This window comes from Bos grunniens, chromosome 7, assembly GCF_055505025.1.
Source record: "Bos grunniens cultivar Pamir isolate PY7600 chromosome 7, Bosgru_T2T1.0, whole genome shotgun sequence".
Classification (NCBI taxonomy): Eukaryota; Metazoa; Chordata; class Mammalia; order Artiodactyla; family Bovidae; genus Bos; species Bos grunniens.
This window is the reverse complement of record NC_141171.1, coordinates 72,278,700-72,294,821: the sequence shown is the minus strand read 5'-3', so window position 1 is coordinate 72,294,821 and position 16,122 is coordinate 72,278,700. Positions and strand designations below refer to the sequence as shown.

The following is a 16,122-nucleotide window of genomic DNA, read 5'->3' as shown; positions in this document are numbered from 1 at the left end:
CTCCTCCTTCCCCACCTTTAGGGTTTATCTTCCACATCTGAGATTGAATGGCACTTCCAACTTCCCTGGTGGCTCAGATGGTAAAGAATCTGCCTGCAATGCAGAAGAATCTGGGTCAGGAAGATCCTCTAGAGAAGGGAACGGTTACCCACTCCAGTATTCTTGCCTGGAGAATCCCATGGCCAGAGGAGACTGGTGGGCTACAGACCGTGGGGTTGCAAAGAGTTGGACATGACTGAGTGACTAACACTTTCACTTGTTTTTCTTCCTCAGCAAGGCCTCCCCTAACCTTCTAGATGAAGTTCAAGTCTCCGGGTATATGGTTGCCTGGCACTCTGGGCTTCTCTCCTCACATCACTCAGTAATAAATCCTTATTCAACAGGCCTTTGAGTGCAGAGAGGGTAGGGACCAGCTCTGTCTCTGTTACTGCTGGACCCTGGGTGCTTAGCACAGCCTAGAACATGGAGATAATCAATAATCACTGCCTGGTTTGATAGGGCCTAAGCAGCTCCTTTTCCCAACATAAATGTGAGCTATGCTGTCTTTCCTCACTCCAGGAGCCACTGGGATTGAAGACCGGCTGCAGGAAGGTGTTCCAGACACCATTGCTGCTCTGCGGGAGGCTGGGATCCAGCTCTGGGTCTTGACTGGAGATAAGCAGGAGACTGCAGTCAACATCGCCTATGCCTGTAGACTCTTAGACCAGACGGACACCGTTTACTCCATTAACACAGAAAGTCAGGTGAGGCCAAAGTAGAGCCTAGATGTCCAAGTGCAGAGCGACACCTAAGCCAACAGGAGACAGGATTACAGGTACACAGGGGCAGCACCACCACCACCCCACCCCCAAATCTTGGCCCTCACGCAGCCCTGGTCCTCTGCTTCATCCCCACACATGGTTGACTGGTTTATTTATGTTCGTCTAGCAAAACAAAGTAGCAACCGAATCCCACCCTTCGCCAGTCTCCCCATTCTGTATGTGAAAAACTGAGGCCTACAGAGGGGCTGAGTCACCTCCCCAGGGCCACCGTGTGGTCTCTGATAGACAAAGTCTCGAGTGCCCTTCTCTGGTCAGGCCAGTGCTGTTTGCCTCATACCAGGCTGTCTGCTCACAGAGTCTCAGTTGTTAGTTTCTTATACTTTGGATTAACTCATCCATTGAAAAACTCTAACTAAATTGACATGGTTCTGAGTTTAAATTTTCAGCTCCAATTTGTAATATCAAACTGGTTGCCACAGAATGAAATCTGAAGAGAATAGTACACAAAACCAGTATGTTTTGATGGGATGGGAGAGAGAGAAAGATAAGCCAAATTCAAAAATTGCAATTTTCAGCCTTAATAGGTTGTGAGTGGCAGGGAACAATGTTTGGAGAAAGAGGGGTGTATAAAGTCTAAAGAAGTGTATTTAAAGTTGCAGTGGTTGTTCTATTTAGGAAGAAAAAATCTGTTTTCAGGAAGTAAGCTGAATAAAGTAAAATTTCACTAGCTCCTTGGCTGATGAATATGGGAAGTAGGTGTTGAGTCAGTTGCCCCTATCAAAGGGAGCAGTATTGGATTAGATGTGGAGTTGGAACAAGAAAGACACTGGGTTGTGGAGGTGGTGGGTGGAGGGCACTGGAGACCTAGAACATTCCATGGGGAGAAGGATGAAGAGAGGGAGGAAGATGAGAGATGAGAACAGCACAGAGAGAGAGAGGCAGGAAGGATGATGGAATCTCACTCCTTCTCTTTTGCCTGAGGCTGATGTGGACCTAAAACAGATGCTTACAGGTTTCAGTTTCGTTTTCATTCAATGAAGAATCCATGTATTTTTTTTTAAAAGAAGTGGTGTATCCTAATAAAAAATGCCAGAGACCCTAAAGTGGCCCAAAGATGAATTAGGAAAATCATTTACTTTCTTGTCAGGTGCACAAATATGCTATGATTAGATGAAACCCCAGTGAATTCTCAAGATGAAAATAATCTCAGGGAAATCTTGGCATTAATATTATGCTCAAGAAAGAAAGTAATTTGCATCTCGCTTGAGTGCTTGATCCCTGTAACACAGTGGATGTCTGCCTGTCCAGCTTGCAATGGCAATTCCATTTGCAGTGATCATTTCACTTCCAGGAGGAAGACATCAACATGCCTGTGAGTCCTCCTGAGAGGGGTGGAGTGGTTTTCTGTGGATTCTGTTAAATGCAATGCCTTCCTGTAAGAAGCTGAGGATGTTTGTTGATTAATTAGCCGAAGTTCCCAAGAAACAGCAGGTCACACCCAAGCTGAGCTCAGTCACTGTCAACCGTTTTAAAGATGTCCATGACTCTCCAAGATGGTAACTGAATGTTGAGCACTGCCCACACCTCTGGGCCCAAGAAAGCTGAAAGATTAGGCTTTCTCATCCTGTTGAAAAAGTCGTGGGTACAGAGAGAGCACAGAGCTGGCATCATTGACTCCAAGGACATGAGTTTGAGCAAACTCCAGGAGATAGCGAAAGACAGGAAAGCCTGGTGTGCTACAGTCCATGGGGTCACAAAGAGTTGGACACAACTTATGACTGACCAACAACAACAGAGATATGTTAAGACAGAAATGGGGGAAATTAATTCTAAATCTGACTTATTTAAATCCCAGTTTAATGTAATTACATATTCTGTAGGTATTTTTTCCAATGGTTTTAATCTGTTTAATTCTATATACATTGATTTAGGACTACTGTTTCTATCTTAAAGCTATAAGCAAGTTACGAGACTTTTCAAAACTTCAGGGTTCTCATCCATAAAATGAGAGAATTATCAACCCATCACTGGAAGTGTTGATCTGTCAAGGAATTTTAGAAGGGACTATATAGTATTAGATGTTGTTGCTTAGTCGCTCAGCCCCGTCCAACTCTGTTGTGACCCCATGGGCTGTAGCCCACCAGGCTCCTCTGTCCATGGAATTCTCCAGGCAAAAATAATCGAGTGGTTGCCATTCCCTTCTCCAGGGGATCTTCTTGACCCAGGGATCAAACTTGTGTCTCCTGCATTGGCAGGCAGATTCTTTACCACTGAGCCACCAGAGGAACCTATAGTGTTAGATAGGAACTAGTAATAGCAACTATTATTATTATCACTAACAACATATATTGAAGACTTATTATGGTCCAGATACCATACTTCACCAAACTTCAGTCTTCTCATCTGTAAGATGGGAAATTAAAAAGTTTTATTTCAGAAGCTATTGGGAGGATTAAATAAGATCATAGAAGAAAAATAGTTATTAACACAGGATTTGTATGAGTTAACAAATTACCCTAAAACTTAATAGCTGAAAACAGTGGACACTTCTTATCCCACAGTGTTTATGGGTTAGGAGTCCAGGAGCGCTTAGCTGGGTGCCTCTGGTTCAGGGTCTCTCTTGAGGCTGCAGTCAGGGATGTGAGCTCCTCTAAAGGTTCAATTGGATGGGTCATTTGGGGATGGGGAGTCCTCCTCCTCCCAAGTTGGTGGACATGATTGTAAGTAGGCTTCAGTTCCTCTCCATAGGAGCCTCTCCATAGAGATGCTTCACAACATCGCAGCTGGTTTCCCCCAGGGTAAGCCATTCAAGAGAGAGAATGGGAAAGAGTACCAAATTGTAGCCACAGTCTTTTGATAGACTGACCTGGGAAGTGACATCCCATCACTTTTACAAAATTTGCTTCATTAGAAAGGAAATATTAGTCATAATGACAATCAAGGGTTGGAGATTACACAGAGGAGGACATGACTATCAGGAGGTATCGGGATCATTGAGCACCGTCTTAAAGGCTGCCTGTCACCATACCTGACAGATACTAAATGGTAAATGAATGGTAACAATTGTGATTATTATATAGACAATTGGAAGGAAGTACATTCAGAGATTTTATTTTGAAGCTTCTATTTCCAATGACTTGCTGCAGTCATATGTTGGAGGACTTTACAGGCATACCTCATTTTATTGCACTTCACAGATACTGTGTTTTTTACAAATTGAAGTTTCATGGAATTGAGCAAGTCTGTTAATGCCTTCTTTCCAAAAGCATTTGGTCCCTTTGGGTCTCTGTGTCACATTTTAGTAATTCTCACAGTACTTCAAGCTCTTTCATTATTACTGTATTTTTCATAGTGATCTGTGATCAGTGATCTTGCTGTTTTAGGGTGCCACAAACTATGCCTGTATAAGATGGTGAACTTAATAAATACTGTGTGTGTTCCGAGTGCTCCACCATCCAACTGTTCCCCATCTCTCTCCCTCTCTTCAAGCCTCCTTATTCCCTAAGACACAACAGTATTGAAACTAGGCCAGTTAACAACCTTCCAGTGGCCTCCAAGTGTTTAAGTGAGAGGAAAAGTACATCTCTAGCTTTAAACCAAACACTAAAAATGATTAAGCTTAGTGAAGAAGGCATGAGGAAAGCCAAGAGAGACCGAAAGCTAGGCCTCTTGTGCCAAACAGTTAGCTAAGTTCTGAATGCAAAGGAAAAGTTCTTGAAGGAAATTAAAAGTGCTACTCCAGTGAACACACAAATGATAAGAAAGAGAAACAGCCTTATTGCTGATAAAGAGAGTTTTAGTGATCTGGAGAGATCAAGCCAGCCACAATATTGCCTTAAGCCAAAGCCTAAGCTAGAGCAAGGCTTTAACTTTCTTCAATTCTATGAAGGCTAGGAAAGGTAAAAAAGCTGCAGAAGAAAAATCTGAAGCTAGCAGTGGTTGGTTCATGAGGTTTAAGGAAAGAAGTCATCTTCATCATGTAACAGTACAAGGTGAAGCACTGAGCGCTGATGTAGAAGCTGCAGCAAGTTATCCAGACGATCTAGCTAAGATCATTAACGAAGGTGGCTACACTAAAGAACAGATTTCCAATGTAGACAAAACAGCCATATATTGGGGAAAATATGCTGTCTAGGACTCTAGTTAGAAAGAACTCAATGCCTGGCTTCAAAGGACAGGCTGACTCTCTTGGACTAATGTGTCTCCTGACTTTAAGTTGAACCCAGTGCTCACTTACCATTCCAAAAATTATAGAACCCTTAAAAATTACGTTAGATCTACTCTACCTGTGCTCCATAAAGGGGATAACAAAAGACTAGATGACAGCACATCTGTGGACAACATGGTTCACTGAATATTTTAAGCCCGATATTGAGATCTACTGCTCAGGAAAAAAAAAAAAAAAAAGATTCCTTTCAAAATATTACCACTCACTGACAATGCACCTGGTCACCCAAGAGCTCTGATGGAGATGTACAATGAGATTAATTTTGTTTTCATGCCTGCTGACACAACATTCATTCTGTACATACCTGTACACTTTTTTAGATGTAATGTTACTGTATGCTTAATAGACTGCAATATAAACATAACTTTTATGTGGCCTGGGAAACCAAAAAATTCACATGACTCACTTTATTGCAGTAGTCTAGAACCAAACCCACAATACCTCCTAGGTATGCCTGTATGTAAATTGTGCTAGCCCCAGCTTCCAGCAAGGACTGCTTTGCTCTCTTTCCCAGAGAAATGCTTCAGCTGTAATCACCTACTCCTGAACTACTTCCTGTGGCTCCTCTGGGTCCTATGCATGCCCTATTGCTTGCAATGCTCAGTTTAGCATCCCCTAAAGGAAGGCTCCAGAATAATGAACTGAAGTTCTACTCACTTCAGAAGAAATTATTCCAAATAGTCTTAGAAGCTCCTAGATGAATGGTCTTCAAACTTGCCATTTCAGAACAAACTTCACAATTTTTGTCTAAATCCATATACTACCTATACTGTTATTTATTTAATAAGTTCATTTAAATAGACTGAAATTTTTAAAATTTCTTTTTAGAAGAATTTTTTAGCAGCACAATAAATGAAATATCATCTCTTGCCATGGATAAAAGAACACTGCTAAATAAAGACCCTGTGAACAAAACAATGCCATTAAAATTGGTATTCCAGCTGACTGCCACAACTTTTCTCTATCTTTATTTAAAAGTGATGTTTACATAAGTGAAAGAGGTATTAAGGATATGTTTAGGTCCAAATCTGTCTTTATCTTTGATACAATCAAAAGTAATGGAGAAGAATTGATAAGAGAAAATAGCTTCTTCCCCATATTTCAAGATAAACATAAAAAAAAATAAGTTTCTTGAAACCAATAAGACTCATCAGTTCAGTTCAGTTCAGTAGCTCAGTCATGTCCAGCTCTTTGCGACCCCATGAATCGCAGCACGCCAAGCCTCCCTGTTCATCACCAACTCCTGGAATTCACACAAACTCATATACATCGAGTCGGTGATGCCATCCAGCCATTTCATCCTCTGTCATCCCCTTCTCCTCCTGCCCCCAATCCCTCCCAGCATCAGGGTCTTTTCCAATGAGTCAACTCTTCGCATGAGGTGGCCAGAGTATTGGAGTTTCAGCTTTAGCATCAGTCCTTCCAAAGAACACCCAGGACTGATCTCCTTTAGGATGGTATACATGGTCAATTTCAACGAGTACCAATGATAAATACACAATGTATTTTTTCAATTACAAAGCCACAAGTTGAATCATAATGATCTGCCTCCACTACTAAATTGGATGACTTTAGACAACTTACTAAGGATTTCAATTTCCTCATCTCTAAGCTAAAGTCATTAATACCCACCCTACCTACCACACAGGTATGTTCTGAGGAACAAAGAAGGGAAATGACTTGTAAGAAATGAAAAGCCCAATACCAGCCTGACACATTGTCATCATTTACCATCTCATCAGTTTCATTTATAAATGATACCATCACTGTATCAGTCCCCATCTTACTGAGCTATCTTCACTCTCGTTCCCAAGCTCACTCTCTCTTTGGGCCATAAATGTGGTTCCAAGTTATTCTTGCTCTGATGCTGTTTGAAATACTGCAGAGAAATGTCAAAATCAGGGAGTGATTCCCAGGTCATCTCTATGGTAGTAGAGTTTTATAACTCTTTTACCAGAGGATAAAGTGAGGCTTTTAACCTATGTTTCCAGTGTTGCTTACTAACACCAAATTGATTATTCTGCTCTTTATACTCTTTATAGGAAACCTGTGACTCCATCCTCAACTTGGCACTGGAAGAGGTAAAGCAATTTCATGGACCTCTGAAGCCAGACAGCAAGCTCTCTGGGTTCCGCCTACCTTCTGCGCCCCCCGCCTCAGGAGCTGCAGCTCCAGATGTTGGATTGGTCATCGATGGGAAGACACTAAACGCCATTTTCCAGGGAAAACTGGAGGAGAAATTTCTGGAGTTGACCCGGTATTGCCGCTCTGTCCTGTGCTGCCGCTCCACCCCGCTGCAGAAGAGCATGTTGGTCAAGCTGGTGCGGGAGAGGCTGAGAGCCATGACCCTTTCCATAGGTACCTGGCATGTAGAGATGGGAGAGGGGGTGAGGGACTGGGCAAGGCCACTCTGACCCAACACCTGGACCAGAGCCAGGAGGTCCCGTGTCACAGTCAGGATGCTCAGGCTGAGGGCACTGTCAAAGTGACAATCAAGACATGACAGCAGTGGAAACAGAGGCTAAGCAGAATGGGAGAGCGAACCCAAGTTCTCTGCTAAGGAAATGTCAGGACTTGGAAGGAGGCCAAAGCCAAGTTCAGAACATCCAGGTAGATCAGTATACACTCAGGCTCCCTTCATTCTGGGATGCAGACCATGTCCCCTTCAATTCTAATACCATGCACCTCCGGTGCCTGTGGACTTGATATTCTCCTGAGTGTTGATGGCTAGTGGGGAGATTTTAAAAGTGGAGCCTGCCCCACATTTAAAGGAATGTATATACATTCATTTCTAAATACAAGACTTCACATAAAGCATACCCTCAATAAATGGTGGCTTGTAGGTTGAGGAAAAATTCCTTACAGGAGATTAAATTTTAGTCGTGGTTGAAGCAGAGAAATTAAAACTGTCTTTACTTAAAACCTTCCAGAAACATCCAAACCTGGATTATAAGAATCTTTATGATCTGGATTCCATTACCTCTCCAGCTACCTCCCTCGCCCCAACATTCAGCACTCTTGTGTTCCAGCCGTAGGAAGCTGCTTACCATTCTCCAGCATCCTCACTCTCTCTCACCTCCTGGCCTTTGCTCAAGTCATTTCCTCTGTAAAACCTCCTCTAATCACACCAATATTCCTTTACTGTACACTCTGCTGGCTCCACAGCACTGTTATGACTTGGTGATGGGCTGCCCAGGAGACCAGGAGTTCCTTGAATGGAGGGACAATGTCAGTCTTACTTAATTCCATCCTGCACTCAGCACATACCAAGCACGTGGTAAACATTGCTTTAATTTAGGGACATTCTTACAGATGGTTCAGGTTTTCTTCCTCCTACACAGATATGGAAAGAAATTTTCTTTCCTGGCATTTCAAATAAGAGACCTACTTTACATTGTTGTTGGTTTTTTGTTTTTTCACTGGGGTATGGGGTTGGTTTTTGGTTTTTTCCCCTCTTGGTCTTCAGGTAAAAGCAGTTCAAAACCAGGAGAAAAAAAAAAGGAGAGGATAGGCAGAAAGAATACAGGGAGCAGAGTTTTACCAACTGCATCCTAATTTTAATCCCTAAATTGTCCTCTTAAAAGCTTCAGACACATTTAAGGCAATAGCCCAGGATCAACTCCCTGGAGTAAAGGGCTGGCTTCAGTGCCACCACAGCAGAAACAAAACCAGCAGGGCGAAAAATAGGATTCCACACCTCTACTTCCCCTGGCTTGCCAACAGAAGAGGTTAAAGGGTAGGTTTGTTCTGCCACAGGGAAGAGGAAAACTATGCATTGCTATGCTAGCAAGGAAAACATCCTTAGAAGAGTAACAGCTAGTTACAATGGCAACATTTTTAGGATTAATAAATTTTGTTGCCAGACAATTAGGAGAAAATTCTCTCCCCCAATTGCATATTCTTTATAATATCATATATTTCCACACTATTATGAGACCCTACTAGAAAAACAGGTGGAGCCAGGAGAGAAAGGAAGTCATTTCAGTCTACAAATTGCGGCCCTCAGGCTGAGTTCAGCCCACTGCATATTTCTGTAGAGATGCTAAGAATGGATTTTGTGTTTTTACTGGTAAGATGCATAAAAATCTATTTGTCATTCAGAAAGAACAGTTGTTCAATATTGCATCTTGGCCCATAAAGCCTAAAATATTTATTATTTGGCCCTTTGCAGGACAAGTTTGCTTAACTTAAGTCTGAAGGATAAGGCATTGGAGAAAGCCAGGCTTGTGAAAAAGATCTCACGATTGACAGAGCTGTGCTGTCCAAAATGGTTCCCACCTGCTATATGTGGCTATTCAACGTTACACTTCAAATTAAACAGAAGTTCACCAGCCACATTTCAGTGTTCATAGGAGGCCAATGGTTTTCAAACTGGACAATAAAGAACAGGACATTTCTATCACACAAAAATCCATTTTACAACGCTGGTATGAAAGGTGGCATGTGTGTGCATGTATTTGTTGAACAATAAAAGAAAAGTAGGATTTTTTGTCCAAAGAAGAAAAGACATCTCTCAGGCTAAGTGACTGTAACAATGGCTTTTCCAGAGGACTATTCAAAGCAACATTAAAAGGATTCAATTATGTGCAAATGGAGACTATCTAGAGCCACTTGTATAAAACTTCTCATTGTCTCACAGCAGCTGGACCAGGATCTCATGACTACTCTCCTTTCAGGTGATGGAGCAAATGATGTAAGCATGATTCAAGCTGCTGATATTGGGATTGGAATATCTGGACAGGAAGGCATGCAGGTATCAGTGCCTTCAACTCTTCTTGTTACTTTCTTACTCTCCTTTATCCTTATTGGTGAATTAAGGAATTCCCCCTCAGTGTTGGAGGAACTCCGAAATATCTTTGCAGAATTTTCATCTGAGAGGCAGGGGGCTTCCCTGCCTATACATAACCTCGATCACCACATCCCTACTGGCCAGTCCTTCAGAACAGAGATCAAAGGATGCTTGGCGTTCTACAGACAGCTGACTATACCTGTATTCTAAAGCCAAATAGTACCCAGCCATTCAGGAAAAACTAAGTTTCCCCTGATTCCATGTTTCCTCCCTGCGACTGCCACCCACATCAAGGTTGCAACACCCTTTGTGAGCAACTGGAAAACAATTTTCAATTGCCATTTTAGTTGTGATGGCTAGATGGACCTACACATTGCTTGTACCAAAATTACTCAAAATTCAGCCTGGAACAAGCATGCTAACTTGAGCTGCTGTGTTCCCCATTCAGACAGACCCCAGTTTGTAGTTCTGAACCATTAACAACTGTGTTCCCACCACCAGCGCAGACATTAGGTGTTACCTAAATTTGTTGGTGAGGAGGAACGAACACTGTCACTTTTTGAGTGTCTATCATAGGCTAGCACTCTATTTGCACTTCACATTTTTTATCCCAGTTTCAGCAGTCACTACCACCCTGTGTGTTAGGGATTGTTATTCCACTTTTTTCTGATGAGGAAACTGAGGCTGAGTGAGGTTAAACACTTCGACCAAGACTCTGACTAGGATTTATAACCAGGCATGTCCAAACCTCCTACTCTGAAAAGTAATATGAACTGTTTCTAGTTCTAAGTCATCCCAAGGGCAGAAGACACATTTTGGCTCTGCAGAAAGAAACAGCTATCCAACCAGCAGCTCCACCTGAGACTGGAGTGGAAGGCCTGCCTCAGGAGGTGGCCAAGGGTATTGAGAGGTTTGAGGATAATTTGCACGGAAGCCCATAGTCTCTGGTCAACCATCACATGCCTAGCATGATGCTCAACACACACTGGTTCATAGTAAATGCTTGTTGGATAAGTGGAAGGAGGGAAAGAGCCAGACCAGACCACTGGTCCCTTCTGACCACCCTTCTTGGATTCTAGTGAAATCCAGATTTCCCAGAGGAGGGGCAGGGGGGTGTCAGAGTCCAAAAAGTCATCCAAGGGTGTTGTATGTGACAAAGGGAAGGCCTTACCTATTGCAAACCTTAGAACAGAGCACCACCCACAGGGGAGCCTCTTTGATCCATTAGCAGCGGTGGATGGAAGCTGATATGTCTGCTCTGCCTCTCAGGCTGTCATGTCCAGCGACTTTGCCATCTCCCGCTTCAGACACCTCAAGAAGCTGCTGCTTGTGCATGGCCACTGGTGTTACTCACGCCTGGCCAGGATGGTGGTATACTACTTCTACAAGAACGTGGTAAGTAGCCCGGCTGCAGCCTCCCACCCCGCCCCCAGGCAGACAAAGCATCTCAGCATAAGGGAATGAGTCAGGCTGACCTGGATTTTGAATCCTGCAACGGCCCCTTAGCAGCTCAGTGACCTTGTACTTATGAAGTCCCTCAGTCATGTTCGACCCTTTGCAACCCCATGGACTGAGGCCTACCAGGCTCCTCCATCCATGGGATTTTCCAGGCAAGAGTACTGGAGTGGGTTGCCATTTCCTTCTCCCAGAGATCTTCCCGACCCAGGGATCGAACCCAAGTCTCCCGCATTGCAGGCAGACACTTTACCATCTGAGCCACCAGGGAACCTTGGGCAAGACAATTCAGTTCTCTGGGCCTCAATTTCTTCTTTGATAAAATGGGGCTAGTACTATTCAGTGAGGTTATTGCAAAGACTAGCAGTGCTGTCTGGAAAGCACATGGCACATAGGCAGTACTGTGAGTAGTTCCAAGCATGCACTCTGGAGTCAGGTCAGATTTGATTCAAATACAGGTTCCTGTATTCAGTAATGGCTTCATACCTTCATTTCCCCGTCTGAAAAATGGGGATGGTGATAGTAGCTTTCTCACATGCTCGCTATGAAGATGAAATGACAGCTTGTGTAGAAAGTGATTGGCATGTAGTGATCACCCTCTAACATTAGCCATTCTTTTTTATCTTTGGTACTGCTGTTGTAACTCTCAGAGGGACTCCATAATTGAGCTTTGTTTTCTGGCTGCAAGGAGGAAGGATTGGAAGATCAGCTAGTGTGTCTTGTAGCTTAGGTTTCCTCCCCAGATAGAGACAGACCAATGCAAGAGCCCCATTCTGCCTCTTGGGAGAGTGAAGAGAAAGGTTTAGGGCTGGAATCCTGGGCTTCCACCCAAGACCCTACATATCACTTCAGCATTGCCAGCCTTCCCAGCCAGGACTTGTCATTTCTTTAGTGGCCCAGTGATTAAAACTCTGCACTTCCATGGGTTCAATCCCTGACCAAAGAACTGAGATCCCACGTGCTGAGTGGTACAGCCAAAAATAATTTTTTTTAAGTATCTGTTTGCAAAAATACTTGAGTACAGTGATCATCTGGGTTTTAGTCTGGCAATGGCATCCCACTCTAGTACTGTTGCCTAGAAAATCCCATGGACGGAGGAGCCTGGTGGGCTGCAGTCCATGGGGTCACTACAAGTCGGACACGACTGAGTGACTTCACTTTCACTTTTCACTTTCATGCCTTGGAGGAGGAAATGGCACCCCACTCCAGAATTCTTGCCTGGAGAATCCCAGGGATGGGGGAGCCTGGTGGGCTGCCATCTATGGGGTCGCACAGAGTCGGACACGACTGAAGCGACTTAGCAGCAGCAGACTCTAATATGCTGTGTGAACTTGAAAGAGTTAATTAACTTCTCTGAGCCTTGACTCCCTCATCAATAACATGGGGAGCCTAGGACTCTCTCTGTCCTCAGAGACCATTATCGAGAGGCTTTATCATCAGACTTCTGGGTAGCATGTAGCACTATATAGTCATTTGGGCTATTATTGTTTCTCTAAAAAAATGTGTATTTCTGTCTTGTTGATAAGGGCCCAAAGCAGGCACACACCAGCTGAGGTATTAAAACTGTCAGAGGTTGTTGTTTGCAAAGCACTTGATTAACAATGGGCATAGGAAGAAGCCAGAGCACTGCCTTACTAAGTGAGGAAACAGGGCCTGCGTTTCCCATTATCCAGTTCAGGGACCTTTAAATAATTCCCAGGAGACTCCAAATAGAATCCTGTTTGCATAAGGAAAAGGGGAGGATTAAGACCAGAGTGATGGAAGGGAAACTTATCAGGCCAATAGAAATTACAAAATGGCATATATCTGTTCTCCCAGGCCTGCTTTCAGGCACCGTCATAGTTACCCTGACTCGGGAATAAGCATTTCTGTGCAGAGTTCAATGTATATGTAAACAAGCAGCATGACAACTAATAATGTAAATGGGAGAAACTGGATGGCACCATGATTTCAACAAGTCTATGCAAACAAGTCTCTATCTGACTTGAAAGACTGCTTATTTAGAATTTAAAATGCCCCCATTTAATGTTTTTTTCTCCTTGTCTCCAAAAGAATCATTCTTTTGAATAAGCACAACTTCTCTGCATTAAATTTGTGAAATAGAAAAGGAAACGTTTCCAGCCAGCCATGCTTTCAAAGCTTAAATGATATTTATTTCCAGCCCAATGCCGTGCTCAAAATTTCAATACCGATGCCGTATTATCTCCCCTTTGCAATTAGAGGGTGGAGAACTATGACTTCCACATCCGAAACCAATTTCAGAGGGGATTAAAACCCTGCCTGCTCTGAAATGTGAACAATGAATTAATTATGCACTGTAGCTTCTTGGGAGGAAAAGCAGACACCCAATCTCAGCCATGCCATCTGCCATCACGGAGTTCAGCACTCTCCCCTCGGGGTGCAGAGATTTCAGCCAGGCAGAGCAAGTAGAATCAAGCAAGGTCCTAACATGACCTGTGGGGGAAGGAAACACACTTTCATGTTCAAACTGCAGGTTGGGTGTTAGGACCATAGAACTACCAAGATGTAATTCATTTATTCAGAAAATTATTGAACAGCTGCTGTGTCGGAACACGATCAGGCATTGGATATGGAGCAGACATCTAGACAGACATGTTCCCTGCTCTCATGAGGTGTATGGTCTAAGTCAGGGCTTAGCAAACTTTTTCTACAAAGGGTCTAATCATCAATATTTTCTGCTTTGTGGAAGTACAGCCTCTGTCACTCTGTTACACCAACTCAGCTCCACTCTAGCTGCTATAGACAATATGCAAATGAATCACTGTGACTGTGTCCCAGTAAAACTTTATTTATGGCTGGACTTGACATGCAGAATGTAGTTTGTCACCTCCTGGTTTCAATAAATCTTCTCAAAATGTGGTTTTTGGATCAGCAGCATTCATATCATATTGATGCTTGTTAGAAATGGGATCCTTGGGCTGCACTCCAGGCCACCTACCTTGGAATCTGCATTGTCAGAAAGATCCCTGGGTGATCCATATGAACCTTAAAGCTTGACAAGCACTGGGACAGGGGAAAAGAAATGAAAACTTTTAAAACATTTTCTTGGTGTATCTCCCCTAGAGGAAGATCAGGGTGCCGTGAATATATTGCCAGAAGACTTTAACCTAATCAATCCAGAAGAAAATAGCATTTAAGCTATTTCCTGAAAGACAAGATTCAACTATGAGTTACTCCATTCCCCAACCAAGGAGGAGACGTTTGACAACCTGAGTCCTTACAGGAAATATTTCAGAAAGTTTACTCATCATTTTATAACATATGTTATATCTAATTCCAAAACCAAGTGTAAGTGACTTTCAGTAAAAAACACAAGGCAGTAAGGAAGTTATAAAGGAAGTATAAGAGTGTAGATCAGGAACATAAAGGGAGGAGTTTGGTCACACCTGTAACCTGGAATAAGATGCTGAGTATTTTTTTAAACACAGTTTCAAATTGTTTATTACATTCAACAGACATGAATGACTCGGTCATATTGCTTATATAAGTGTCTAAAAGCTGACTTTCAGTTTTTTATCATGGACCAGGAATGGACATTCCTGGATCAACACAGGTCTGTGAACACCATGGAAGTAGCACTGCTGCACTGAGCAGGTGTGCCCATGTGCGCAGTCCTGTTGGACTCTCTGTGACCCCATGGACTGTAGCCTGCCAGGCTGCTCTGTCCATGGGATTTCCCAGCAAGAATACTGGAGTGGGTTGCATTTCCTACTCCAAGGGGTCCTCCCAACCCAGGGATCAAACCCGTGTCTCCTGCATTGGCAGGTGGATGCTTTACCACTGAGCCCCATGGGTGTACTGTGCATATGTCTCTAACTGAAAATCCCTGGTGGAGAAGTAAAATGATATGGTAGTAAAAGTCCAAGACAAAAGGTCAGAAATCTTGTATTTTTTCTTTTATTTTTAGACTTAATACAGCTTCAGTTTTTTATATTAAATTCAGTTCAGTTCAGTTGAGTTGCTCAGTCATGTCTGACTCTTTGTGACCCCATGAATCACAGCCCACCAGGCCTCTCTGTCCATCACCAACTCCCAGAGTTCACCCAAACTCATGTGCATACAGTCGGTGATGCCATCCAGCCATCTCATCCTCTGTCGTCCCCTTCTCCTCCTGCCCCCAATCCCTCCCAGCATCAGGGCCTTTTCCAATGAGTCAACTCTTCGCATGAGGTAGCCAAAGTACTGGAGTTTCAGCTTCAGTATCACTCCTTCCAATGAACACACAGGACTGATCTCCTTTAGGATGGACTGGTTGGATCTCCTTGCAGTCCAAGGGACTCTCAAGAGTCTTCTCCAACACCACAGTTCAAAAGCATCAATTCTTCAGTGCTCAGCTTTCTTCACAGTCCAACTCTCACATCCATACATGACCACTGGAAAAACCATAGCCTTGACTAGACGGACCTTTGTTGGCAAAGTAATGTCTCTGCTTTTGAATATGCTATCTAGGTTGGTTTCCTTCCAAGGAGTAAGCGTCTTTTAATTTCATGGCTGCAATCACCATCTGTGGTGATTTTGGAGCCCAAAGAAATAAAGTCTGACACTGTTTCCACTGTTTCCCCATCTATTTCCCATGAAGTGATGGGACCAGATGCCATGATCTTCATTTTCTGAATGTTGAGTTTTAAGCCAACTTTTTCACTCTCCTCTTTCACTGTGATCAAGAGGCTTTTTAGTTCCTCTTCACTTTCTGCCATAAGGGTGGTGTCATCTGCATATCTGAGGTTGTTGATATTTATCCCAGCAATCTTGAGTCCAGCTTGTGTTTCTTCCAGTCCAGCGTTTCTCATGATGTACTCTGCATATAATTTAAATAAGCAGGGTGACAATATACAGCCTTGACGTACTCCTTTTCCTATTTGGAACCA

At 43.2% G+C, this 16,122-nt stretch overlaps 2 protein-coding genes across 24 annotated transcripts in view; one reads left to right on the top strand and one right to left on the bottom strand.

Annotated features, from left to right (window-relative positions):
* ATP10B (ATPase phospholipid transporting 10B (putative)) overlaps positions 1-16,122 on the top strand; it is a 392,121-nt gene that overhangs the window by 345,642 nt on the left and 30,357 nt on the right. For all 7 annotated transcript variants that reach the window (XM_086412751.1, XM_086412752.1, XM_086412750.1 and 4 more), the window contains 4 exons: positions 559-743; positions 7,032-7,347; positions 9,666-9,742; positions 11,048-11,173. In XM_086412751.1, the coding sequence (XP_086268877.1) occupies positions 559-743; positions 7,032-7,347; positions 9,666-9,742; positions 11,048-11,173 (704 nt within the window). The remainder of the gene's footprint in view (positions 1-558; positions 744-7,031; positions 7,348-9,665; positions 9,743-11,047; positions 11,174-16,122) is intronic.
* LOC147369821 (uncharacterized) overlaps positions 13,362-16,122 on the bottom strand; it is a 117,641-nt gene continuing 114,880 nt past the window's right edge. For 6 of the 17 annotated variants that reach the window (XR_015167950.1, XR_015167951.1, XR_015167942.1 and 3 more), the window contains one exon: positions 13,362-13,687. Coding sequence is in view for 1 of the 17 variants with exons in the window: in XM_086412757.1 (XP_086268883.1) it covers positions 13,542-13,687 (146 nt within the window). In the remaining 16 variants the exon portion in view is untranslated. Of the gene's footprint in view, positions 13,688-14,018; positions 14,258-16,122 lie in introns of those variants that run through there. The other 11 variants (XR_015167948.1, XR_015167952.1, XR_015167954.1 and 8 more) reach the window with 2 other exon arrangements.